The sequence below is a fragment of the Anabas testudineus genome, chromosome 3, assembly GCF_900324465.2.
Source record: "Anabas testudineus chromosome 3, fAnaTes1.2, whole genome shotgun sequence".
Taxonomy (NCBI): domain Eukaryota; kingdom Metazoa; phylum Chordata; class Actinopteri; order Anabantiformes; family Anabantidae; genus Anabas; species Anabas testudineus.
The window spans coordinates 2,486,406-2,514,402 of NC_046612.1; the positions used below are offsets into that span (position 1 = coordinate 2,486,406).

The following is a 27,997-nucleotide window of genomic DNA, read 5'->3' on the forward strand; positions in this document are numbered from 1 at the left end:
TTAGTGTCATCTGTTTATATCTGTACACACTGACAAGACAACCGCTCAGAGGTTCATCACTCACAGCCGCGAACAGCCTCTACAGTACATTTTAAAGTAACATAAGATTCCACTAATTAAACACAGGATTGCACATCGGCGCATTCGTCTACCTGAATTACTTCTCGAGCATGTGTGCACCCCTCTCCCCATACACACCTGCTACATAACTGCTTGTCACAATAAAAGCACATTGCATGTATAATGCCCTTCCTGTGATAAAACAAGAGATTAGCTTTCAGATTTTCCCACATCATGAGGTGATTTTACAAAAAATATACAAAGGCTATGGTACAATTAAATATCTGTTGTGTGGGTAATAAAAATACCAGACATTTCTTTTCATGCATTTTCAAAATAAATATTATTTTCTCTTTAATATTAACTACTGGTTATATTAAATCTTCAATGAGACTTATTAAGGACTTTGGCAGTAAGCAGTGCACACATGGTTTGACCCGAAGATTCAACATGTTTTACTGGCAGTAATGATGATTCAGCCGTTTTAAAATCACCACTGCAGGTGTTAAACAGGTAGCGCCATACAAGCTCAGCACAGGACATTCACTGGCATATGATGAAGCTTAGAAAAGCCACTGATTGTGTTTTCTGTCAATTCCTGTCTTGTACTGCAATTCATTTCCTCGGTTTCTCTGTAACAACAAACAGGGCAAACAGGAAGCTCATAGCAGAGATAAAGCGTGGCTGTCCCATCGCCAGGAAACTCGTCCTGATACCCGTCACCTGTTTGTGATGAATGACATTAAGTAAGGGCTGAAGGTAAAACATTAAAGGTTCATCAATCGTCTTTAGAGTAAAAATGAATCAACTGAAAACATGAAATGTGAAAACTCACACGTATAGTTGCTTCGAGATGTATTCAGGCCCCTTTACTTCCTGCACGTCGCTGTCATTCTAACCTTTAAACCTACAGGAAATAACCTGATGATACATTTAAAATTTCTGGTAACTGTGTTACTCAAGTGTTTCTAAAGCTGAGTGCTCCCAGAAGCACAGTGGCCTTAAGAAGTCCAAACAGTACATGTTATGAAATCTCATCACCTGGCTAATGCCACATGGTGAAGCACGGTGGTGGCAGCATCATGGGCTAGACTGCCCAAGTTCACCTGTGAGAATATTTTATGTCAGTTAATAAGATATAAGACTCAAAATCTGTAACTGCTGCCAGAGGAGCCTCTGCTAAGTACTGAAATAAGGCACTTTAATGTCTGAATACCCTTGGAAATGAGGCATTTCTATTGTGTTCTCAATTTTTCATTGTTGGTAATTACAAGTAGATTAATGGGAAAAACAACGTTTTTTAAATTTTAAATAAAATTTACAATTTAGTAAAATGTACAAACAGAACAGGGGTCTCAATACTTTCCGAAGCAACTGTAAATGTTGTAAACTCCTCTAACTCTTCGCAGCTTGAATGGTTAAGACTCAAAGCTCTTAACAACCCAGATAAATCCACTGTACACTACTTGTCAAGCAGAAAATGGCAGAGCGACAATGTTAGAGACTAGCTGTTGAATGTAACGGACACCCAGCAGCTCAAGTGCCAAATATTTTTTTCTTCTTCTTCTTCTTTGTGGAGAGAGAAAACAAAGCAAAATATGTTTATCATATAGAAACAAACACAGCTCCAGTGGGATGATAAAGATCTTTATCAGAGGCGTTGGCCAAAGGGGGAATTTCTGCCACCTAGTGGCTAAAAATCAATTAATGCAGCTTTAAGAAAGGGGCTTGTGCGACAGCAAGTATCCTGCAACAAAGAGCTGTTTAACTAAAACACTAAAGCTTCACATTACCACAAGTGGCCTTCCTACATCTTTACAGACAGATGAACTCAGAGGACACTCAGTGGTGTCACTGGTGTGGGACTAGTGTTCTTTTCAAAGGCAACACATAGCATGTATGGCATTGTCATGATTGTCCAACACAGAGCCCAACATGAAGATTAAGCTAAAGGAGAGGGAAGGCCTGGTTGGCTCGGTACAAAGCCTTTCTGCTAGTGATGGATAAATAACTACAGTAGTTTCTGACAGATCTGCAGCCAGTTTTTGTCTCTGCATCCTATGGTTCTGTTGTGTGAGTGGTTCCAACTTCAAGTGGTGTCTCAGAATTGGGAAGGCTTTCAGGACTGTCCATCCACAACTCCATGGACTCCTGGGTGTCGAAGAACTCGTCAGGTCCCTCAGGAGACTGTGGTGTCTGGGAGCTAGATCCTGCCTCGCTGCTGCTCTCTCTGAGCTCCAGCAGCACAGGCAGGGAGCCTGGGAGACAGTAACCCTCCATCCGACTTAGTGTGAGCTCAGTTAAAGCAGAGCAAGGCGACCTGAGGCAAGGATCTGAAATGGGAGGGTCCACGGCTACAGGAACCACCTCCAGCCCGTCCTGCATAAATTCAGGGTTACCTGGCTGGTGACCAGTAATGTCATCATCCTCTGGTGAGTTGTTTGGAGTCAGAGGAACCTCAGTAGGATTTGAAACTATAGGGCAAGATGGGTCAAGGACGTGTGACCCAATTCCAGGTGCTGGCTGTGTGGAAATGTTTTGACAAGAGTGAGTTTCCTCACTGCTTTGAGGGCTGAGGGAGATTTTATCACTGAAGCTGAAGCGTGGAGAAGTGTCAGCGGTGGTGGGAGAAGATGGTCCAGCACTGGATACTGTGCTGGATGGACCACTGCTGTCTGCAGAGACAGAAAATAAACCACAGAACCAATATGAGAGGAAATAAGAAACTATACCGAACTGAAGAGCTTTTCCCCTTCAGTTAACAAAAAATTGAAAAGGTTTTATTTACAAGAAGTGTGGTTCACTAGGTTCTGCAGAGCAAGGAGTCTGAAAAGATGACAGGCAGAAGTAACAGCGACTAAATGAGGGGTTCATTTTAAGACAGGCAGTAACGGATAACTTGTATTTCATAAATAATCCACAGATGTCTGAAACTGAGACCGCAGAGAGGCCAACCTAGAAATGTCAAATCTTGGTGTGAATGAGAGGACGCTGTGATACTCACACCAAGGAGGTCTGTCAGAACGAGATCTGAGAGAGATGGAGGAAGAGAGGACTCTCTGGGGGATGTACGAGTCCACCGATGGCTGATTGTGTGTGTCAAACATGGCTGACAGCGCTGCAGGAATAAAATAAGACACACAGGTCAAGTTAAGTTGCGATGCTGGAAATGATTATAAATAACAACGTGAGAGTTTCTCACCTCTGGTCGTCCTCGAGTGTGGGTCCCCAGCACTCTCGCACACTCCGGTGAGGAACTCATTGACCTGTTTTAGTGACAGCGAGTTGTGCAGTGTCTCCAGAGGATAGATGGAGGGCACCATGGAGCAGCCTTCAAAGCCTGCGGCAGAGGAGAAACACGATGCCCGCAGGCACATCAGCACTCAGTTAGACCGAGCAGTCAGAAGAGGAGCAGACAGAATCACTTCAGCTGACACCCATCACTGCAGCACCATTGCCACCTATGAACTACACCTCAGAACATGGTGCTCTGAAATCCTGCTCCTGTTTCTGGACGGGCCCTAAGTGGCTGTCAACTCCTGTGAGCCTCTGCAGTTCATTTCCAGGCAGTCAAGTTGCAAAAACCATGCTGGACGCCAAGACAAAATGACACCAAATCATACGATAACAAGTCTACACTTCCTAAGTATCTCCATTTGCAAAAGCAAGCACATCTCAAAAACAAAACATCTGCCTTTGTGGTCAGTCCCAAGACACAGACGCTGCAGCTTTATGGCAGCACACAGCGGTCAAAGCTGTCCAGACTGCAGCCCCACGTCCCAACAAAAGTTGTCAGTTCATACACCGTCAGTTTCACAACCAAGCTGCATTTCACCAGAGCCGTTCACAATGAAGAAGCATTAAACCGCAGCCTGCCTCGACCATTTAAAACCTCCATGGAGGATGTTTCTGCAGTTTTCATCTGCACAGCATTAACAGCAAACAAGCAGGAATCACATGCTGGTTAAGGTCAGGTAGGAGGGCAACTAGCATTCAAAGAGCAGCTGATTTCAAATGCACACAAAGTAATAATACAAGTTTCTGTGTCTTTATGAAACATACTGTAGGTGCAGGCTAGGGATGAGCTTTAAGAAGTGATGTCTTCTTAAAACCGGTAGTTTAATCTTGCAGTAAGGCAGTGTAACACAACACACTTTACTTACTTTCTATAGATGTGTGTATAGCTAACAGTCAACGGCACAGATGTCAAAAAGACACTTTTTATAAGGTTTTTAACATTTCCCTTCCTTTATCTGAAAAAAAAAAAATGCCAAACTCAGTGCATCCATATTTAATGTTGCCTAAAATTAGAAAACCTTCCTGATTTAGATCAGGCAAAATCTGATCAAACAACCAAAGAACAATATGAATCCAACAGAGTAGTTGATGAGGACTTTTCAAACCTTTACAGCTCCCACAGACACACTTCAGTCTGAAGTCACACAACGCTGAAATTCTAAGCCCAATCAAAACTGTGATAGTGTGGAAGCCTGGTAATACCGGCTTTGAGAAAAAATGAAGAAAAGAAAGTGAAGAAAGAAGATAAGAAACACCGGTGTCTAGTATTTCATCTTTTGTTATCAGAATTTAAACATCTGCCTAAAAATGTTGTGATGTATAATTAATCCTACAGCTCAGAATAAACTGAAACAATGATTTATGGTATAAAGATGCCGCATACAATACTCACAAAATATTACAAGGTTCAGGATACATATCAATAAAAATTATTTTCCAACTGCTCGAGTGGGAAGATTTGCAGGTTGGACAAAAGGAGGGGAAAAAAGTTACTGACACCATTGCAAAGGGGAAGCATAGTTGTTGCAAAATGGCCCAAAAATCCCCAAACAGCTCACACCACTCCAGCTTGCAATCTGCATAACCACAGAAACAGGCAAGCATGCAGAAACATCAAGAGGCAAAGCATGAGAGTCAACCACAGAACAAGCACAGTCCCAACTAAACCGTGAGCAGTGGCTGGACAGAGCATGAGGCTGGGGTATGGAGGGCGGGCCAGAGGCTGACCGTGGAGGTACTCTAGAGGGTCCTGGCCGGAGATGAGCCAGTTTCGGAAGAGGCGGAGGTGGTAGGAGCACTGGTGGAGGTGGTGGGCCAGCGCACTGTCCAGAGAGATGTGGCGGCCCAGGCTGAGGTCAGTGGAGAAACGCCTCAACAACTGGGCCACATGGTGCTCCTCCAAGGGCTCTGAGGAAGAAGAGGGAGAGCGAGGAAGGACAGAGCAGTGGAGGAGGAGGGGCAGCACAAAAGACATGAAACGAAAGGATTTAAGCTAGGAAGAAGGAAGAGTGAGAAGGACCGAAGTACCGTACAGATAAGAGGGGGAATACGAGTTTGGGAAAAAAGGGAAACGTACAAAGAGGGGGAAGAGGAGGGAGGAGAAGTGTAGTGTGTGTATGTGAGGTAGTGCTGTAAACCAAAGAAACAGCCAACAGCTTCTCCTGGCTGCCAAACAGCCAGACACCAGAAAAAGCAGCAAATCATCTCAAGCAATTTTCTGCGATAAAATCATCCAGCACTTTAGCAAAGCTTAGAGCAAGACACTGAAAATAAAAAAAACACCAAATTGCTCCTCTGTAGTATCTCTATGTTAGCTAAAAACTAAAATTCATACTCTTCAAAATAACTTGGTCCAATTAACAAAGAGAACCCACATAGGAGCAAGTATAATACAGGACATTTACAGGAAGCGTTAGAGCCCAAAATTAAGACCACCCTTCCAAAGGAACACCACAGAAGCTGTTAAATGTGCAGATAAATCTTGAACAACTGTCATCTTATTACTGTTACATAAAGCTGCAGCTGGACATTTGGTGTCAACACAAAACTGGGGACCATCGTACCTGTCGCAGTGCACCAGAGAGATGGAGCCACTGCTATTGTGGATGTGTCATCTTGTGTTCCTGTGATGAATGATATAAGTGAATAAGACACAAACACTAATATATTGTGAGATATCATACTGAATTTGTTTTTCATAGTAGTAATTTAGGAGCTCTTCATTTTGTGGGGTGATCAGAGTTTTCTAAGATGTACCGAGTGAGATCTGACTGCAGCACACACACTGCACAGCTCTGGCTGACAAGTCAACTCTCACAGAACCTTGCAAACAAAACACTCTTAAAACAATGACCAAAGACAGAGAGAGAAATGTCTTTGTATGAATACAAAACAATCCAACTCAGCAAAAGATTTACAGAATCCCAGCTGACCAATAATGGTGTTTGTACTTAATCAAAACCAGGCCTTTATTCCAGGAAGAGAAAAAAAAAATGATTACACAGATAAGTGGTTTATGAGAACGTACAACACCTGCTGCTACAGTACAGATCTTACTGTCTATGCTTTCCTCCATCCAAAAATATATAATATCAATAAATAAAACAACAATACAACTGCCACAAATACTAGAATATTTGCCCCTTATTTAAATCTTGATCACACTGACCCACCACATCTGAGCACTGAAAACATTTAAAAGGTGTGTGTTAAAGGTGTGTGACTTAAAACAAAACTATGACTAATGTTTCTTTAATAAAAGACAGAGGTGATGGGATGAACAATGCTTTAACCCTTCCCCAGTTTGTACATAAGAGCTGATCCTGGTTCAGTCATCTGTGCTTGAACCATTTTCATCCTAACAATCACAGGCTGACACTACTGATGCAGAGTCACCTGGTGGAGTTCAGAGGAAACAGGAGAAGGGTTAAACATTCATGGGCTGTTGGTGGCGTTTAAACAATGAGTTCCATTCACATGTCCTCTACATTAATGGCAACATGTTTGTATTTTATGCATTTACTGCATACACATGCACACAGGTGCTCACACACGCAGACACACCTGCCCACTGGCAAGAAAATACTGAATTACTGAGTAATGGTGACCAATTTACAAATTGTATGCAGGATGTTAAACAGGGTTCCCACCCTTGGCTCAGTACAAAGTTTCATTGTGAAGCTCTTTACATGTATGTTATGAAAACTGTGAAGAAGAATCTTAAAAATTTAAAAAATGAATTATCCAGCTGTTTACTGTAACAGGTCACAGTATTGGTTGATGCAGTCTTCTGTGGCTCAGTAGGACTGGGCATATCTTGGTTACAAAGACTTGTGCTGTTACAAAATAAAGGCTGTGTTACAAGCTGAGGACATTAAGCTTCAAACATAATTACCAGCCAACGAGGATTTAACAAAATACAATGCTCGGCTAAATTGAAAATGTTGGGTCAAGTGTTTCTGCTGCTTGACCCAAAATAGGAACTAAATGTCACAACGTCTCAGCCTCTGTTGCTTCAGTTCTGAACTCTCTTTGTCTTTTGCAGGTCCCCAAACCATATAGAGATGGAAAGTGAAATTAAAGTAGCCCTTAAAAAAACAGGGTTAATAAAACAAGTTTTGAAGTTGACCTTTAAAAATTATTTTTTAACTAGCCCTGAAATTTTACACCTGTTCAGGCCCCTGATTCTGGTTCACCTGTTGCTGCTATGTCTGCCTGTGTGTGTGTGTGTATCAACAACAATAATTATAATAACATTAATTTGGGGTGGCTGTGGCTCAATAGGTAGAGCAGTTGACTGCCAATCACATTGGTGGTTCGATTCCCGGCTGCCACGTCACATGTCAAAGTGTCCTTGGGCAAGATACTGAACCCCTAGTTGCCCACGGTGAGTCAGGTCAGCCATCGGTGCGTGAATGTGTGTGTGCTTGTGTGTGTGAATGGGTGAATGATACGCAGTGTAAAGCGCTTTGAGTACCAACTAGGTAGAAAAGCGCTATGTGCAGACCATTTACCATTTACAACAAAGTAATTAGCAAACATCTGAGTTTATAGCTGAACAGTGCATCAGAAATCACTACTCTGCATGATATTGTGTGTAACCAAGACAAAGAGACACAAAGCCAAGGTAAATTACTCCAGTACTGGCCAAACTCTTCTCCAGTAGTAAACAAATAGCGAATTATTCTGTGTTCAGCCAGACAAATGCAAGAGCAAGGCCACATTAAGTATTCCAACCACCATTATATTAAAACTATAAAGTTATATGCTCTCTGGTTTTTATTATTAGCAAGTCAGATGTACAATAGTGTTTAACTTCGCTATCCACATTTTATTTAAATGATCAAATTTGGACTTTTAAAAATCATAAGACCGATCTTTAATTTTCCTTCTTTTCTCTGCAACTCTATCTGCAATAAATTCTATTTGTACGCCACAGTCTCTTGTGAGTAGTTCAGTTAGGACGGCATGGGGTGTCCATTTTGTGGAAATTAGTTGTTATAACATGCACAAAAGTTATTCTAACTTAAAAAGCAATGTAGATGGCAGCTTGCTATATTAGAAAGCCTGATTCACGACGGTCCTGTTGACGTTGACATAAATGTTTGTTGCTGTGTGTGGATTTTTATTGACTCTGTCCCTGCTGGAGAGCTGAGGGTAGCTAACAGCTGTCTGTACAGTGGTCACAGTGGTCATCAAAACGGATGTCTGTTAAACATTGGACAGTCCGTGTGCAGCTACAGCTGTATTTTTATTATTCTTGCTCATGTATTTTGCACATCTAGGCCTAATAAATGAATCAAAGTTAATGGAAAATAGTCACATCGATGACTAGTAATCAAATACAGCCCTATATCAAATATATTTGCTAGCTACTGTAGATATTAAACTTAATTAAAACTTGCTATGTTTTGTCCCTGCTGGCAGTCATTATTTTTTGTGGGTATATTTTGTGCATTTCAAAAATTTGCTGACATTCCTTGTCGTTGTCAAATTTCTTGTTATTTCACAAATTCAATGACCAGTGGGAACCCTGATTAGAAAGAGAATGTCAGGTAGTGTTAGAAAAGTAAGAGTCCAAAGCATATGGATAAACAAAAGATTTAAATCATTAGAAAAAAATTAACAGAAACCTGGAATGCTAGAGGGCCATGTGGAAAAAAACCCAAGGTCCAAAAAAAAGTTTGAAGACATGCAAGACAAAGGGAGGTGAAGTGGAAAAATACTTGAAAGAAGCAGACGTACCATTAGTCGGATGCTTTGCAAACGACACAGAAAATCGTTTTACTGCCGGCATAGACAACAACTCTGAGGAAATAAAAAAAAAAAATTCACTAGTGTTACTATGAGCCACAGTAACATGTATATCATGTTTAATCATTTCCCTGCTCTTTACTAATGCGGACGTTGAAAGATCAAAACGAATCAGAACTAAGCCCTGAGTGAAATTAGTGTCAGATATTTGATGTCTGAAGATGTCTGAAGGTGACTGTGGGGCAACACATGAATGAAACATCTTCTGATGACAAAGTGAGATGAAATGATTTTAACTTACGAAGTGAGAAGTATACGCCAAAAAAAAAGAAAAAAAAAAAAAAAAAAAAAAAAACGAAAACAAGAAAATAAATAAATAAAAGAAAAATCAAATAAAATTTTAGAGAAGCTTGATATTCAGGTTGAAGTTTTGCATGGATTTCTTCTTCATTCTTGAAGTCTGATCTCAACAAACAACAATCCCAGTAAACAGCTGAACAAAAGCCAGTTGCCCTGTCTGCTGTGTTATGTGACGCAGACAGAATTAAAAATTGCGAAGTGGTGAACCTGACCAGGACTAAAATACTTCATCGAGAATAAATTAAATACGACACCAGCTCTACACTCATGGAGGAACATGCACTGATACAATCAGTTTGGACGGACTGACACTGCACTGAGACAAGAATGCTTAACTATTGAAAATGAGGTGTAACAAGATGGATGACAAAGACCAACAGCAAAGCTACATGTGAGACAACCAGGAGGATGGCAGCTGAGAGGAGTCTGTATGATATCACACTGACATCTACTGGACAACATGACAAAACATATTAATGTCTATTATGGTTGTGATACAAGATTAAGCATCATATCAACATCGTATGCAAGAATTCCTTCCACATATAATATTATTCAGAAAATAATCTGAATAATATTAGTAATGCATAGTAGTTATAGTAATGCATTCTAACTCAGTCATCCAGGGGCTAATACACTGTGAACAATGTAGAAAAAATGGATGATGAGGATGTAAAATTACTGTTTGACCTCAGCTACTGAGTTCAAAGCACATCAGAACTTCATGTGTCATTTGTTGTGAATCTACAACCCTTGCTAAACTTCAGATACCGATTCTGGGTTTACTGTAAATATGGGGTAATTTAACACTGAAATACTGGCTGTAATACGAAGTCATTGAAGCCATGGACCATGCAAAAAAAGGAAGCTTGTGATTTAGAGAATGAGGGGCAGGTAAGGAACACATACTGATGAACAGTTGCTTCATAGATGCAGGAGCTCCAAACACAACATGAACAAATACACATCATATAAACAGCTCAGACTAAAACCAATCTGACTTCATTGTAATGCCAGGTAAGATCTCCACCGTATTTTAAGTTGCAGCTGACAAAAAGAACTCATTCATTTAGGTTTATGTCACTCAGTTGAAGATTACTGCACAAACCAAGTGTACATTTACTATAATAAAATATACACTGCTTTGATGAAGCTGCTGCTGGATGTGTTATTTTCTGTTAATCTTTAACTGGGTCTGAGGCAGCATGTATACAACTGCTAACAACACCAACTTTACTCAAAGTGGTGGAGGAGGGAAAAAGTGATGGAAAAGCCAGTGGTTTTGGTGACTAGAATGAATATGGAGTTTAAAGTATGGAAACTACTAAAGAAGAATGAATAAAATACTATAAAATACATGTGTGGACATACATGATACTTTGACAACACATTCTATTGAGTTCTACTGCTTCTATTTTGCACTGTAATCAAAACCTGCTCTAACTAATCTACTGTTCACATTTCTACCTAGTTTCTATTTTCCCCATGGGGCATTGCTCATGCTGTCAGACTTTCAGTATTTTCTATTTTAAGCCTGAGACGTCTTAGACACTGATCTGCTGTTGCCCTGTGTAGGTTTGTGAAGGAGCGCAGTCTCAACACGTACCGTCTTTGTAGGACAGACTGCCGGTGGAGAATTTTTTGCGATGTGCGCGTGCGTAGTCCTGCAGGTTAGGGGCGCTAGAGGACCCACCTAGGACAGTGGTGCTGAAGAGCCCGGCGCACTGAGAGCCTGCGAGGGGGGTCGGGGGGGGTTAGTCACCACCACATAACATGCTGTTATTTACCAAAGAGAGAAAGACAGAAGAGAGACAGAGACAGGTAGACACAAGAACCCAGAAATGACCATGCACCCCATACCAACACGTTGAAGAACGTTTCTAATGTTTAGCGACTATGCCAGGCTGTAGGGTTAAAAGGAAAAATCCACTATTAAATCATTACCAGTTTTTCATTTTATTCAATATGTTAGGCCTAGACTGTTTCTCTTGTTCTCTATGGACATATGCCTAGAACAAGAGAAACACGGAAATAGAAAATATAGGAAAAAGTAAGAACGTTCTGATTTGTTTCTCCTAGTATGTCTATTAAATGTGGCCTCAGAATAAAGTAGCTGTTCTTTAATTCTAAGAGACAAAATCTGCTGCTGATTTCTGATGGAAGCAGTTGAACAAGCAATACTGCAACACCAAACAAAACTGATATGAATCCTGGGGTGGATTTTTCTTCTAACAGCCAGTACATGAGAGCCTAACAGCTGCAGAGTCAGTCATTCTATCAGGTTTATTTAAAAGGGGAAAGCATCTGAGGCTTAGTGGGATGGAAAGAGGAGCCAGTTGAAATGTTAATAGAATTTAAAGATCTTATGTATTTGGAGACTAGTTTTCTTCATGAACCAGCGAATGCATTCAACAATACATGTATACCTCCATCTGGACAGACAATGTAAATGATGCAGCTGCCTGCATGCATTTTGCACTATGACGAAAACAGCCCTCAGGGAGAATTATTTCCATTAATCATAATGTCCTCCCAGATCAAGAGTCATCTAATGAAACCTCCACCCATCCCTCCCACTCTGAGTCATTTCAGATTGTCATCTATTCCCACAGTTGCCATGGAAACAGGGCATTATGACACCTACCTAATCCACTTTGTTTCATCTCAGGGGACTGACGTGAGCAGAAAGAGAAGAGCCGATAACTGCCTACTTTGGAGGATGAAGTCTCTGACAGGACCTGGTAGAAAACACACACATACACACACATACACACACACACACACACACACACACACACACACACACACACACACACACACACACACACACACACTTTAGACAGTGGTAACTGGGTACCTTGAGCATACAGCATTTGATTCCACACACTAGTATCCACAGGTGATTTTTGTATGCATCGTGAAATATGACCTTGAAAAAGAGGAGAGGCGCCAAAACCACAGAATAGAAGCTCTGGGTCTATTAAACACACTGATTATATAAGTAAATGAACAAATAGACTTTCTCTGTAGAGGACAGACAACTAAACAGGCTAAAACAGTGTAGACAGATAGTGTGACAGTGTTTAATGGACAATAGGTTTTGAAATCGATTTAAGAAAGAAGATTCTGATATTTGTCTGCGGTTATCCACCATTAGGTGCATTAGTCTATCTCTAACCTCCATGGATCCAGTCTTATGATTGCGTATGAGTGGGGACTTCCTCTGAATGGTGATTGGCTCAGAAAGCGGCACAGCGCGGTCTGTCTCATCCCGTGAGAGGTCCTCCAGGCTGCCGGGGTCAGGCTGTTTCTGCCCGTTCTGAATGAGCAGAGGAAAAAAAGAGAATACACATGTTGCTACCTGCAGAATAGGTGAACATGCTTTGATGTGATTATACTTTACCTGTCGTGCCACCTCTGCTGAAGCAGGCCTGAAACCAAAGCCCGTTGGTGCATTCTCCTCCTCCTCAACACCTTTGACCCCTGGACTGAAATGAAGCTCCACGTGGAAGCGTTCTTCAGAAGTGAGGTCCTACAGGGGGACAACAGAGATACTGTTTTAAAAACTTTTAAGACTAGTGCCAATTTGAGAGCCAAATTAATGTTATGCAATATTCTACTTCAAACATAAGAAGTGTTTGTATTTACACTAAGTTTACAATTTTCAACCCTAAAAATAATACGCTTCAAAAAAACATTAATTAATTAATTAAAAACACTAAAAGGCCACCTTGTTGTTGTCTTCGTACAGCATGATAACAATCTGAGTCATGTAGTTCAGTTCAGAGACAGCACTGAGGTAATCCATGGCACGCTTCCACTGCTGGTCCTTCTCCTCCTGTTGTACACAAACACACACAACCACAAACACAGAAACAGAAAGCCTCAGTTTCAACTGTTACACCTGTTTATGATTCAAACATGCATGTATCAGTGGAATTCTCGGTTGACGCACATCAAGTAAGCCTCCATAGCGGAAAATGCTGAGCAAGGAGTGGACGTGACTTTCACTGGTGAAATATAAGCGTGTCCTTACATGGCGCCCAGGAGACAATACTCCACGAGAGTACCTGTGAACAAGATGGCAAAGATGGCACTGTATTAGATCTTAATCCAATATATTCTCAACACTAAGTTCAAAACCGTGCACGCACATCTAAACAACCTTATATTCATTCTATTGTACGATTTGGTCTCAATAACAGACTTACAGAGGGTGTAATTTGTTGACAGATTCGTCCTCATGGGTTCTCTGCAGGTCAAGTTGAATCTTTCTGACTAGCGGGAGACAGTAGGCATATGCTATGTCCAGTTTCTCCACTTTACTTATACCATATTCCTGCAAAAATCACATAGGAAACATTAAAAATGATCTATATCTGTAATATACAAAGTCACGTTTATAAATAATGAAACTGTGATAAGTTTGTTAGTATCTGGCCTCTGTACACCTCCACATTGACTTTGAAATGAAACAGTCAAGGTGTTTATTGATGACCTGACTGCTGATAAAAGTTTTAGGAGGAATTCTAAAGTGTATGGGAAATACTCAGATCAGCTGATCATAGAGCAAAACTACACTTACGTACTCAAAGCAAAGAAATTGCTCAAATTAAAGCTGAGAGTCTTGACTTTGCTTCAATCTTGAGTGTTGCCATTTCAAATATTAGTACAATCTTTCTTTGCGGTAGTCTACAGGTAAGCCCCCCTGCTTTCTGCCCTCCTTTCTCCTCTCACCTGTGGGATGACGATGTCAGCCAAAGCTCGAGACAGCCTGAACAGGTCCAATGTGTCCTCCAGGCCTAAAGTAGCATTGTGAATGACATCGTATTTCACACAGTCATAAATGTCAGGTATTTTACTAATGTCATAGCGGCCGTTCTTCATGCGGAAGTCCCTCTCAAGTTTGGACCAGCGCTGCAACATGAGCTCCAGTGTCTCACTGTGATACAGCTGCAGATCTGAGAATGTGAGAGAGAGCAAGAAAAGTTTGAGACAATATAATTAGATTAATAAATCAAAATTAGATTTTTATAGGCTTTAGTTAAAAACTGTAGTATATCAGCTTTAGGACTTGATTTAAGACTGAGCTTTTGAGTTTTTTGGGTGAACGTCTAAAAATAACTAGTGGTCACATTAATAAATTGTGGAACCTTAGGGTGTGGCCTGTTTCATACTTTTAGAAAACACTCAATGTTGACATGACGTTAAAATTCAATGTATAATGTGTTGTTTATGGTCTTGGTGAACCATGTTACACACTAACAACTTTGTGGTTAGTACTAACCAGTACAGATTAGGGTCATGGCAAGGTCATCAGTCTTGAAAGAGTTTAAGCAAAGCATTGGAAATGTTACATTTCAACTGATACTGGAAACAGCTGAAAAGGCAGAAAACCACCAAAGTTACTTAAATTCATTCTGTAGGGGGCATCAAGGTCTGCATCAAATTTCACAGAAACACATGTAATAGTTTTGGATTGACTATGATTGCAGTGAGCTACAATCACATGGGAATAAAAATGTGGTCAAAGAATTTGCTCACCTGCGGACTTGGGGTCCTCCATTCTTTTGCGGATCTGAGATGTGAGGCTCTGGATAAGGGCATAGACCTGGTCACATGTGGCAACAGGATTCTGAACGATCTTCATTGAACTCACCAAAGATGTACTACAGGTCGGGGCCAGCTGTCACACAAAGGAAAAATGACAAAGCACTTTAATTAAAAAGCCAATTAAACAGAACAAATGAATCCTGGATATTTTTACATTACAGAGCCGTAAAAGGCCCCAAGAATTACAATCCTTTCTGCTTAATAAGTTAATAATCCTCTGAATCATCAAAGGAGATAAGGTCGCAATCAATTAGGCACCAAGGTTGAAGAGTAACCAAGTGTCTCTACATATCATCTACTGCGTCTAACAATTACTATGGGAAACTTTAAAGTATTTCAATACATAGGTTATCTGAGAAGAGAGAATACATTTCTATTTAAAGTTAGATTTAGAGGAGAGGAGCAGCTCTAGTAAGATTCTAAAAATGTACACTGCTAAGTATAAACACTTCTGTGACTGGTATAGACTCAGTGATGAACTGATCTAATCACCCTATCATAGTCCTCCTCAATGAAGTCCCTGTCCTTCTGCAGAATCTCGTGGAGTCTAGCCTTGACGCGGTGCTGGCAGCTGCTCAGAGAGTCACTGTCACTGTCCAGCAGCCCGTTCATGTTGGCGCTTTTCACCATCTGCACCAGGATGGGTGTCAGCTCACCCTCCAGAGCCAGCAATCCCTATTTATACAAACACACAAATAATATCAATCAATTCACTGATGCTAAGTAGTAATTACATAATTTATCAACAGTGAGGCAAAATACTTTCCTACAAATGACAACTGGCATGAGAGCTAATCGTACAAAAGACAGAAAATATCTGCATATGACTTAAAGTAATTACTGTTCTGCACATTTGACAAACAATATTATAATAGTGTAGTTTCATAGTTTACATATTGAAAATACTGAAAAATTCCTTTATAATGTAAAGAAGCTCTGTAAGACAAAAACATACCTACATTTTACCGAGGTTAGATTTTCTTTTTATCTTGCCAGCTCTCTTAAGGGCATTTTAGATTCTGTAGATGGAGCTCTTCCCCTTTTGTTCATACTTTTATTACTTATATTAACTACACAATTTTTTTCTTATTCCATACTCACAGCTGTTGATTTGTCTGCATACACAAAGATTTACCTCTTGTAAATGTTTGAAAAATAACTGAGAAGGCTTCACGAATTGGTAATAGGCCTCATTGTTGGCATCACCTATGCTATCAAAGCATTTTTTTGGTTGTAATTCCCCACAGGAATGGATTTTGGTCAGCAATGGTTATTACAAAACCGCTTCATAAATAAACTCACTTGACTCAAACAGTAAAACAAAACTTACAATCTATCATTGGAAGTTTGCATAAAGTGATAAAAAGGTGGAAAAACACACTTCAGCCGTCACCTTCAAACATAAGGCCCTAATCTTTGGACATCTTGCGTACCTTTGCAAAAGCTGCGGCCGTCATCTGCACCCTGCCTTCATCAGATGCATATATTTTCAGGTCATGTCTGTAAGTGCTGTGTAACCGTAGTAACCCACAACCTGGAAATCCCGCGTAGTCTCCTTTAATATAAGAGAATCAACAAGGATATCAGTGAATATACTGACACTGACTGTCCCAGTTTAAATTTCACTGTAAACCTGCACAGATGAGATTTGGCAGATTTATCAGAACAAAAGGATGTCTGAATGTGTAGTAAGCAGATAGTTTGTGACAGGATTTCACCACCTTGGTATTAACTGGCTCTGACGTGGGATAAGCCTCTGTTGGCATTGACTTCACACTTTAAATTACAGCTAACTGAACTCTTTGAACCCAAACTTCCACATTATTATACAACTAGGCTACAATACACTGTGAGCGCTGGTCATTCCTTACTGAGGAAAGTAAAAAAGAGCCTCAACAATCTGTAAGTATTTGAAATCATCATATTACATTAGCTTTGTTTTGTTTTTGTCGTTTGTTTGCATTCAGGGTTCAATTGGGTCACTGTTGTATTGTATACTGTTGTGACTGTCTTGGAAGGAAACGGTTCTGTTTAACTCGATCAGCTTGTTTTCATAATTAGCTGACGTAAGTAAGAAGAACAGAAGAGAGAATGAAGAGGTGGAGAGACAGACTGCAACACAGACATGAGCTGTATTCAGGCAGCACAGCATATAGTATTTGTAACGCTCGTTTTACATAAAAACAAAAATTACAACAACAACAAAAAAACAATCAATAGATTTTATATATCAGATTATTTCTATTGAATAGGTATTTATGGAGAATAAGTCACTACTATAATTTGCATTTATGTGGATCTTCCACGATGCATTTAAGCTTAACTTATAGCTGAAGTATAATGTTCTTTTTGACCAACTTTTTGTGTTACTCATCTTATTCTGAACTTATCTGGTTCAGTAGCTGGCACAATAGGCCGTATTGATGTGTTGGGGAGTGATAACAGTGTTTTTTACCCAATTCTATTTTTAATTATTTTAGGAATAAAACAAAAGATTGACTTATGTAAAATGTCAATGATGCAAAACTGTTATTCATGCTTTTATCTCCTCCTGTCTTGATTATTCCAACAGCCGTTTCTCTTTGTCTTAATCAAAACAACTTTAAATATCTACAAATTGTTCAGAAGGCTACTGGACTAAAGGTTCAACCACATCAAAGTAATTCTTTCTTCTCTCCTTTATTGATTACCTATAGAGCCCAGCTCCTATTTGATTACACTTGAGAGGTTACACTTGTTTATTTTGTGCGTACCTGTGATTTTAACTTTGTGTTTTATTTTCTGTGTACAGTATTTTGTAGCTTGTTTGATAAATAATCAATGGTTTTAATATAACATTATTATATATGTCAGTTTCTGTAAGATTCATGTCTTAAGTATATTTGTTGCTGATGATTTAACTTTTAATATCTCCTTCACAAACACTAATCACAGATTACTGAACATGTTTAATTTTCATTTTCAAGCTGGGTACTCATGTATTCTGTTTCCATGAAAAGCAGCTAGAAAAATTAAATATAACATATTTTTCAGGAACATTCTGCTGTGTTTTTGTCTCACCTTGTCCTCCAGGGTACATACAGCGGAAGGCCCTTCCCAGTTCCTCAGCCTGCACTCTGCCCGCAGGAGTCAATTCCCCTCCCCACTTCAACACCAGCAGCAAAGAAGGACCTTCCTTTCGTGTGTCTGGGAAACAAATCCAGACAACAGTCACTTCAGCATTTTTCCCAGCATGAGCTTGGCAACATAATATTTTTAGCACAAGCGGAAAAAGACCTACCTTCTTCCTCACTAGAGGTTTTGGGCTGCCCATGGGGCAGGTAAGTAAGTTGGACTTTTCTGTTGATCCCAGAGAAGTGGCCATACCTTTATTAGCAAGAAAATAAAAACAAATGTGAAATAATTTAATCTAAAGCTTTTTATGAATATCCCTCTACCTCTAATAACCATTACGAGTCTATGATGACTACTAATAGTGTGGTAAGAATAATGATGGTAGAAAGTAGATCAGCTTATGCACTTGATAGTAATCCCTTATCAAAATACAATTAGAAACTATTACTTCAACTTCTGTGTGCAAAGGTTGTTAGCAGCAACAAAACATGAACTGGTCTTGAAGTTGTGCATAGCAGTGGGTGACTCACTTGATATAGTGAAAGATACATTTAGGAGACACTGTCCAAACGTCTTATGGAAATTTAACAGGAAGGTGAATGTCAGGATTTACTCAGTGAGTCTGTTTACAGACAATTTATCACTTATTTTATATTCATATATTTATGAAGTGACTGTATGGTTTCAACATTTTGTAAGGTAAGATAATGTAATGCTTTTTCCTGTTATCATTGATATAAACTATTTTATGACCCAGAAATTAATGAGGTGGATATGGGTTTGGGGACTAAGGGTTAATAAAATGACCCAGTTTAGATGTCACATACATTTCCAGAACAGTTTTTAGCTGCTCCAGTTTAGACTTCTTCTCTTCTATCTCGCAGTCATTGTGCTGTCCCAGTTCTGCTAACAACTGCCGTGTGATGTCCAGCACCTCCTGTTGAGTTTCAGGGAGAAATATGCTGTCAGAGATGATGCAGATGTTCAAACAAGGTTGATCACACACAGAGTGAGAGAGTGTCATTATTAAGATATGTATTACTACTTAAACCCAATTTAACCTGCAGTTGTTTTGGTTTCTTCAGCTTTAGCTTCCCTGTTTTGTATCCTCCATATTTTTCAAACAGGTCAAAAAACCTGTAAGAATCAAATACATCTTGAAATTAATCAAAAATCTTTTTCATGTCATAACAGTAAAGAGAAGGAAGACAATACCACAGAGATCACCTACATAGGGTTGCGAACTTCCATCTTCATCTTCTGTTTGGGTGTTCTGTCTCCATGTCGGATGACAGCAATAACACAGCGTAGTTCCATCCTAAAGAGCAAGTTTAAGTTAACATCTATTGCATAAATAGACTGTTCATCCATATACAAATGCTGCTTATTATAAAATATCGTCTAATAAATTAAAAAGGTAATAGCTCAAATGTGTACAGATATTACTCTGGCAAATACCTAGCTGTGACGTACTGTACAGTATGTGTAACTATTGTATGTCTGTAAGTGCAAGAAAAACAGCCCCTCCCTCCCTCTCTCTCTCTCAAGATCATTTCTAATAATTCACACGATATAATAAGGCATATAGACAAATGTATTTCAACTACACTGAACATACATATTGATGAACATAGTGGTGTTTTTTCACTGTGTACTGTAGGACTCACATGGTCCCTGAAGTGGTGGGAACAATGGGGATGTCCTCTGCCTCAGTAGGGATGGACCAAGGAATCTGAAACTGGGGAGCCAGCTCACGCATCACAATGTTCCTAAAGCACCATGAAAAGTGAAAAATTCAACAGATCTTGATTTGCCCAGCCAAGAGAGCTCAGATTAAAATGATGAGGTGGACATGGAATTACAAAAACTAAAGATGATACCCAAGGATCTTAGCACAATCGTCATAGTACTTCATAGAGTTTTTTACAAAGCTGAAACCGTTGACATCACAAACATAAGAGTGTCCATTGGCTCGAAGAAGGTCAAAGCCACAAACTGTTTGCTGCAACGAGAGGAGAACAGGTTGAGATGTAACAGTATTAGGCCACAATGAAAGAATAATGGGACAAACCAGACTAGACCCACACTATTACTACTGTATATACTTGCTGTTACCTTGAATGCTAGGCAGACCTTACGGGCCACCAGTTTCTCCATGGCTGAGAGCATGACAGGGTAGCGGACCTCCTTGCCCTCACTGTCTCTCTCCACTTTCCCATCCAGAGCAGGAGACTTCCGGGCCTCAGCATGAGCATAGTCTGGGCCCACAGTGTAGACCTGAGGACCGCCGAATCTCAATCATTCTCATTTTAAACGTTAACTCTAAAGGTGTCACTCATCACATTTTTGTCTTAGCACAAAATTAGTATATTAGCCGCTTCCTCCATTTCACCATGTCATATAACCGGCTAAAAAAATCATATAACATTATATGGCCTTATATTCCTTATCAGAGTGGACACACTGAGTATTTCATCATAAATCAGTACTGCAATAATACTCTACCTTAACATCAGTGCCATCTGTCGGCATGAACTCTTCATAGATGTAAGAGCCCGTCTTCCTCACGCTGCTCTCTGGTGAGTATACACTGCTCCTGCTCCCAATCTGCATAAATCAGAGCTGACAGTCATAAAATACGAGAAAGACCTTTGAATAGAAAATGGCATTGGTCCATCCATCAATGTACTAATCCCTAAAATCCAACACAATCTAAAGGCTGCAGCACCACATTTGACAGGGTGACTAATTTATGATCGTGTTCTTCTGGCACTGCAGTAGTGATTACTACTGAACAGATAAACAGAAGGTACACACTGAAACTGTCATAATCAGCCATGGCCCTGTAAACCTTTCCAAATATAATATGAGTGCACTACTGTGTCGTTGTAACTCTGTGCAAGGCTAACCATTAATGACCGTTTGTTATGTCTCTTTTAGCTACAACAACTTAAGTATTTTGCAGTTTATAACTTTATAACTTTTTGTGATAAGTTGCCGGTTTCAGCCCAGTTTGCAGTGGATCCTTCAATTTGAATAGTGTAGAAATTAGGACAGAAAAAAACACTACAATGAATGAGGAAAGGACCTTTCTGAAGAGGCGCTGGCTGCCACCACCAGCAGAGGTGGGGTAGTAGATGTACACGTTATGGTCCTCTGCGCACACAGGCTTCTCAACAAAAGGCTTCTGAAATATTTCTCCATTCACTTCTACGTGGTCCTCTCCTTCCACCAGGTTACACTCTAAGAGACACACACACAGAGCAAATGTTTTTGTTTCTGCTAAGGAAGCCCCTGATGGTATATACACATGACGCCTGACCCCAGAGTGTTTACTCTTCAGCCCTGTGAAGCAGCTCTGTACTCTGAACCATGTGATGTTCAGAGGTCGTTGTAAAAACTGTCAGTACTGTTAAGAAAGGCAGAGACGCTGTCACAGGATTTGAATGCCAGACCCATCATGTCACAGCACTTAAGTAAGTGGGACCCCTGTGACTGCTTCACATTTGATACTATATTTATCCACAAGCTGAAATAAAACCAATGCAGCCTTAAATTAATGGCCTCAGGTGGCTGAATGAACATTGTGAGGTTATTACTAGAGAGGAAAATTTTAAGAATTAAACTAGAGGGAAGTGAATGTAGTCGGTATTTTAATCATCTTTTACCATTTTAAAAAGTACAAATATACATAAATAAAAATTGATTCATTGATTATCAATCACAAACTGACGATCTGGTTTATCTGGGTCACGGTTCAGCACAGCGTAGCGTGGCAGATCAATCCCTTCCTCCTGCAGGATGCGATACACCTCTCTCCTGTTCAAATAAAATGACAAATACACTCTTATTGTTGTGCACACATTATTTCAACAAACAACAGAAACATATACTAAGAGTTTGTCAGAGTACCTGTCCTGTATGTAGTACTGCATGTTCAAGTCATTGATGAGCAGAGGGTTTCTCAGTTTGGCGTAGCTCACTGCCTTGTCCAGTGGGAATCCTAGTTGACAAACAACCAATTCAGTAATTGTTAAGGAGAATGCAGGTTTAGAGTTATAGTAAATGGAACATTGTTAAACGAAACTTCAAACACTTCATACAGATTAACACAGACATAATCTGTAATGTCTCTAACATTGTATCTTAGTGTAAACAGGTGACTGTTTAATTAGATGCCTATGCAGTCACAAAGACTATACAAAATGTATAAGGTCAAATTAATCCATTTGTAGATGGTAAAAAATAAGGCATGAAAAACATAAAACACTGCGAGTAATGTTAATGTACAGCATGTGTGTTTGGGTGCTGTACCTTTGGAGTGGAAAGAGATCAGGCAGTCACAGAGAGGCCATTTGTCCACAGGCTCATTGAGGATGACGTCCTCTGGGAAGATGACTACAGTGATGTACTCAAACCTGCACAGCCTCTCCAGAATCTGGGTCATTGGCTTGGACTTAGACTTCTTCATCATGCAACAGATCCCCACTACAATCTGTTGTTCTGGGGGCTAAACAAAGAGGAGCAACGTTTCAAAAACAGTCAGAAGGCAGATAACAGCAGCTTAACAAACCAACAGTTAACACAATAATCAAACATAACTCTTGGACAACAGCATACTTTAAATGGCAATCTGTCATGTAAAAGAGAAACCTTTATATTAGATTATCTGTATGCACATACTTCTACAAGTCATCACATCAAGAAAATACCAAGGTAGGCAGAATAAAAGAAGAGATGTTTTCATGTAGCAATCCTTGTTTTCAAGAAAATTCTAAAAAAAGTCAGAGTAAAACTGAAATAAAAAATAAAGCTGGGTGCAGAGGAGAAATCTGATCTCTGACCTACACAGATTTACATCCATTTGCATGCAAATGCACTGAATGTCTAAATATAATGTTGGTGACACAGCAAAATCATGTGGTACCAGTTAAACACTCTTAAGAAAAGAATGCTATGTTTAAGAAAAAACTTTCTCAATTTCGCAAGGCCAGTAAGGGTGCACTGTGTTAACAGAAAGCCCTCTATATTCAATGTCATTCACCGATAATCTGATGCTTTTGATATGATTTACCACCAACTTCCTTTCAGCTATCTGGAGGACAGATTAAAAGTAAAGAAGCTACTGTGTTTGACAAATGTCCCACCGAGTCTGCGTCTTCGTCGTCCTCATATAGCTCCATGTCGGTCCTCATGCTGTCCTCCAGGACCTCGCTCTCATCGTCCTCGCAGCCCACGAAGAATCTGGGAGCGCCACGCCGGCTCTCACCCGGGCTGTTGGGCTCTGACATCACAGTCCCCCGCGGCAGCCCTCAGCATCCCACCACGCCATCGTACACCAACACACCGCCAGAGCAGGCCACTGATGGGAGGGCACAAGGCCTTGGGAAGGGGACGGGTCCACTCTGCCTGGGTTGCACAGCAGAGCCAGTAGGTGAAGGTGAGGCCGACAAGCAAGATGAGACTGAACGACGGGGGCTCAAACGGAGAAGATTATGTCCTAAACGATGGTGCTGGTCAGTCCTCTGCAATGACGTCAGTACTCAGGTTTCTCATTCTTCATTCAGCAAATTCACATCTCAAATGACTGGCTTGGGTTTCTTAAGAGTCTTCAGCAACTTGGAAGCTGAAGCTCCAATTATCTGATGACAGTCTTTTCCTCCATTTGTATGCCAGACTCAAAGTCCTACAAAAGAAACAAACAACAATTTAATGCAATTTTTCTTCTGCATTTGAGTATCACTAATTGATACAGCGTGTAACCAGAGTTACAAGCTCACTTTGCATTTATGCATGTTTACAGATGAGAGAATGGGCTGTGTTGAAGGAAAATTATGTATGTTCGAGTATGTAACAGGGAAAAATGCTAAATTTAAAGTAATCAAAAGCTGTCTGCTTTTAGTCCAGAGTGTCAGTCATCCGTGTTGTGATTCATTCATTGAGCAACAGTAAAGACTGTAGGTGGAAACCGAACTGTAGATTTGAAGAATCGCCATAACTCCAACGTCAGGTTCAGCTGACAAATAACCCTAAACCTAACTTCCATGAAGTATGATGCAAACACCAAACATCTTTCACTGCTCATTTCTATGCACAAATGAACAAAATTGCTGCTTCCAGCATCTCACTTACAAGGATCTGTTGCTATAATTTGTCATACATCAGTAGTTGGCGATACAATAAATATCTTGACACAGAGCATAAGATCCAATATATTGTAATATAATATATTCAATTTTTTTAAACTTTTATTTCAGGAGACATTCCAATAATAACCACTAATTAAAAATCAATACAGTGTTTTTGAGAATCAAGACATTATCTCGCAACATGATATTGCAATACTCAAGTGTAGTGATATTATCTTACACCCCTAAGACAGTCAACCTCAGGCTGTTAGTTGGAAAAAAAAAAAAGATGTTCAGAGGTTAAATTAAAAGAAAGTTAATAGATAACACATATGCATTGATTCAAGCTATAACATGAGGTGTCCATAGAAATTTACACATTTTCTTTGGCTCCTGTTGCACTCATCAAAAATCATAATCAAAAAGCAAATAAGAATTTAATTTCACCTAAATTTATAAAATCCTTGTCTTACATTACTCCAAACTATGAAGTAAGAGAACATGTCTCAGCCAACCATCACTTTAAACACAAATGACAGTGTGCTTGAGCAATGATTACCTCTAGCACTTACTTTTCTGTTACACATTTAAACCTGACATTGCAGTCTGGTGCTGCAAAACAGCAGGCGCAATATCTCTGATCTGAATTTGCTTCACCACTAAACATTAGCCAGTCATGAAAACAGGACAGGCACCGGACAACATGTCATACTGCAGACAAACCACAACCACCCCCTGGCACGCTACGAGACACCCAACTGAACAACAAACCACCATCAGGCTCAGTCACTCAAGGAGAACTACAGTATTGTGGAAAATACAGTTATTTGCATCAGAGCTCTAGAAGGGGTCCAAATGAGATAAATATAAAACTGTCCAAAATCTAGGGCAGTTATATTTCAGTGAACATAAAAGGACACTTCTGCCAACAGCATTTTCTTGTTCATTTCAAGGTCATATGATCTTTAAAAAGAAAAAAAAATTAACAAATAGTAACTTGATTTAAAATAATTGTAATGTATTCTCAAGTGAGTATTATTCTAATATTCTGTGATGGTAAGCTGACAATCTTTGGGTTTTAGTTAAACACTGCAAGGAATCTGAAGATGTAAACACTGGCTGGGGAATTGAAGGGAATTATCAGTTGAAGCCTTTTTCTTAACAAATGAATTTATATTAATTCAAAGAAAACGTTGCGAGACTGAAGCAATAATTAATCTAATGCTATAGTCTAACACTGCATTCCTCTAAATGCTGAAAGTGGAAAAGTATTTGCAGCTTGTGAATGCTATCTCAAATATAGTTACTTCCGTGTGCATGTGCAGTTAAGGTAACAGAAATTAGAAAATGGGGTTCATTCAAGTCTATGGCTGTTATGTACAACTACTTTATAAATGTTTGATTGTTGCCTGGTACACACATACAAAAGTTCATTCTTACTCCCACTCTGGCACTGGGTTGATTTAAAATAAACTCTTCCCACTGCTAAGTGGATTAGAGTTTCATGGCCTGAGTATAACAGGTTACCTCTTCCATTACACCTGCTTCCTCAGGGTACAAACAGGGCCATAGCTCCTACTGAGGACACTGTGATCATGTCCTCTTTATTTTTTATAGAGCTTGGAGGGTTTGGGCGACCCACGGTGCAGTTTACATTCTACAATTTCATGTGACACACAGCTGTCCCCATTATGTAAACTTTGAAAGAGCTTAGAAAAACATGTTTTATCTGTGTTTGAATGACACAGTATATTAGGTTGTGAAAGGTTTTAAAAACCTAAGAGAAAAGGAAAGCTAGAGCTGAAGTTTATGCCTGGATTAGTTATTATCCCTAAACTTCAATCATCTACATTTGAAAAGCTTCATATCAGAGCATAGTAGCACATTCATTTTCTATTTAGTTCATCAACTAACTGCCTAACTGTTGCAGCTCTAAAGCCAAAGAAGTTTAGAAATACAATTAGACAATACTTGCATGTTGGCTTTTCTAAAATCCTGAGAACTTACAGTTCACAAGCAGACGTTCACTGAAGTTCAGTGACAGTTAATGTCTACAATTAGACATTAGTGACAGAACTACATTTGCCGAAGTAACTGCAGACCAGCCTCCACTCTCTCCTTTGAGCTCATCTGTCATCGCTGCCATTTCTTTCCAATTTCTAAACCTGCCCTAGCCCTCATTTTGTTTCTGCTTGCTTCACTTCCTCCTCTACCTCACCTTGAAGCAAGTGACTCCTTTGTGGGGCAAGTTTAAACATCTCCCGCATAGCAGGCAGTGGAGCTTAAATCTGTGCCAGTGCTTGATTCAATAAAACACATCCCACTCACAAACATCACAGACTTACTTGACATTTATTGCTAAGACTGAGTTTCAAATATCTTGTGACAGGTCTGATTGCATTTGTTGCCTCCTACACAAATTGGCAAACTGAACAGGGTGTATGAGCTTTATTTTATTATTATTTCAGCTATGTTCTAGTAAAGATAATAACCGTAATTACCTTAGAACTCAGTTCAAAGCTACAACTGCCCTGTGATTAAGTGATTGCTTATTAACTCCTAAATATGTTATTGATTGACTGAAACAAATCAAAAATATTTATCACAATTCATTGGAGCCAGGGTGGAGCCATGATCTGTCTTACCAACAATTCAAATCTCCAAAATAGAGCTGCAATGACTAATTCATTAATTAATTACTTTATTCAACTGAAAAATAGTGTAACTGTTTTATAATTGATAACTGTTTTGCTCATTTACATAAATGTATAAATCATCTGCTAGTACCAGTTTCTCCAATTTAATTAATTTCTTTGCCATACATGATAATAAACTGAATCTTGTAACGTTTAGCAGCACAAACTAAATAAAGGAAAACTAAAGGATGGAAAGAGTGTCTTGAAAATCACCCTCACTTTAATTTCAGTGTTTCCAGAAACTGTAACCTGGATTATCTGAAAACAACAAATCAGTTGCACGAATGAAACTGGTGCAGAATACCTGCAGAACAACGCTGAGGTTATAGCTGCACCTGATGGGCCTGGCAAGTTAAACCATAAGACAGCAGAGGGATTTCAACTGGACTAAAAAGCCATACAGCACCGTTTGCAGGCGGTGTGGTTAACGTTAACCTCCAGCTGGTCCTCCACCGGTCCACTGCTGTTTTGCTGCATCAAGTTCATTAACGTTAACGTTATGTACCATTGTAACGGACGTTAGGATACGAAGTCGCTGTCACGATATCCAAAGTAATAAAACAATGTAATGTTGTATTAGCATGTACAGTTTTCTCCAGTTGATGGAGTTTAAGAATAACGTTATTCCACAACGGAACTGTCGTTTACTCTCGTTATTTTTATGCAAAACACGTTTAGCTAACGTTAGCCACTGTTAGCATCCAGCTAACTAGTACCGTACCCCCGGCTGATTTGGCAATGTAAACAAGTCATCCAGGGCCATTTTGTCCCCCTTTAAAACAAATACCAGATATCTATACTGGTATTAATATAACGACTAAAGTAAGAAGTATAATTTAAGTGGATAATTCCGTTACCAGCTAAAAACAGTGGATTAAATCACGGACTTACAGTGAAGCGGTGCAGTTTGTGTCGCTGCCGTCATTATCGCTTGACAGTTTGCATGTGAAACCAACCTTAACTGTAAGTGTAAGA

At 39.7% G+C, this 27,997-nt stretch overlaps 1 protein-coding gene across 10 annotated transcripts; it reads right to left on the bottom strand.

Annotated features, from left to right (window-relative positions):
- Positions 1 to 27,978, bottom strand: ppip5k1a (diphosphoinositol pentakisphosphate kinase 1a). Of its 10 annotated transcripts, XM_026377719.1 has the most exons (32): positions 27,914 to 27,978; positions 23,346 to 23,884; positions 22,513 to 22,708; positions 22,111 to 22,201; positions 21,932 to 22,017; positions 21,287 to 21,441; positions 20,704 to 20,805; positions 20,314 to 20,475; positions 20,079 to 20,200; positions 19,866 to 19,967; positions 19,430 to 19,516; positions 19,260 to 19,335; positions 19,026 to 19,135; positions 18,365 to 18,450; positions 18,145 to 18,270; positions 16,518 to 16,639; positions 15,577 to 15,759; positions 15,016 to 15,157; positions 14,209 to 14,432; positions 13,683 to 13,810; positions 13,427 to 13,541; positions 13,202 to 13,309; positions 12,875 to 13,003; positions 12,650 to 12,790; positions 12,116 to 12,209; positions 11,078 to 11,203; positions 9,103 to 9,165; positions 5,922 to 5,981; positions 5,086 to 5,265; positions 3,263 to 3,400; positions 3,065 to 3,178; positions 1 to 2,735 (listed from the first exon to the last, which is right to left on the bottom strand). In XM_026377719.1, the coding sequence occupies exons 2-32, from the start codon at positions 23,487 to 23,489 to the stop codon at positions 2,119 to 2,121; spliced, it is 4,329 nt and encodes a 1,442-aa protein (XP_026233504.1). In that variant the 5' UTR covers positions 23,490 to 23,884; positions 27,914 to 27,978; the 3' UTR covers positions 1 to 2,118. The 10 variants fall into 10 exon arrangements, with proteins under 10 accessions (XP_026233504.1, XP_026233507.1, XP_026233505.1 ...); XM_026377722.1 differs by lacking the exon at positions 9,103 to 9,165; XM_026377720.1 differs by lacking the exon at positions 5,922 to 5,981.
- Positions 27,979 to 27,997: the final 19 nt, after the last annotated feature.

Bases quoted from the DNA above. Each gene is read 5' to 3' on its own strand.
- ppip5k1a (XM_026377719.1), bottom strand. From the start codon at position 23,489: ATGTCAGAGCCCAACAGCCCGGGTGAGAGCCGGCGTGGCGCTCCCAGA. The intron at 20,806-21,286 runs GTCCTTTCCTCA...TGATTTATGCAG, and splicing joins GCCAGCGCCTCTTCAGAAAG to ATTGGGAGCAGGAGCAGTGT. The intron at 18,271-18,364 runs GTAGGTCTTTTT...TTTGTTTCCCAG, and splicing joins AACCTCTAGTGAGGAAGAAG to ACACACGAAAGGAAGGTCCT.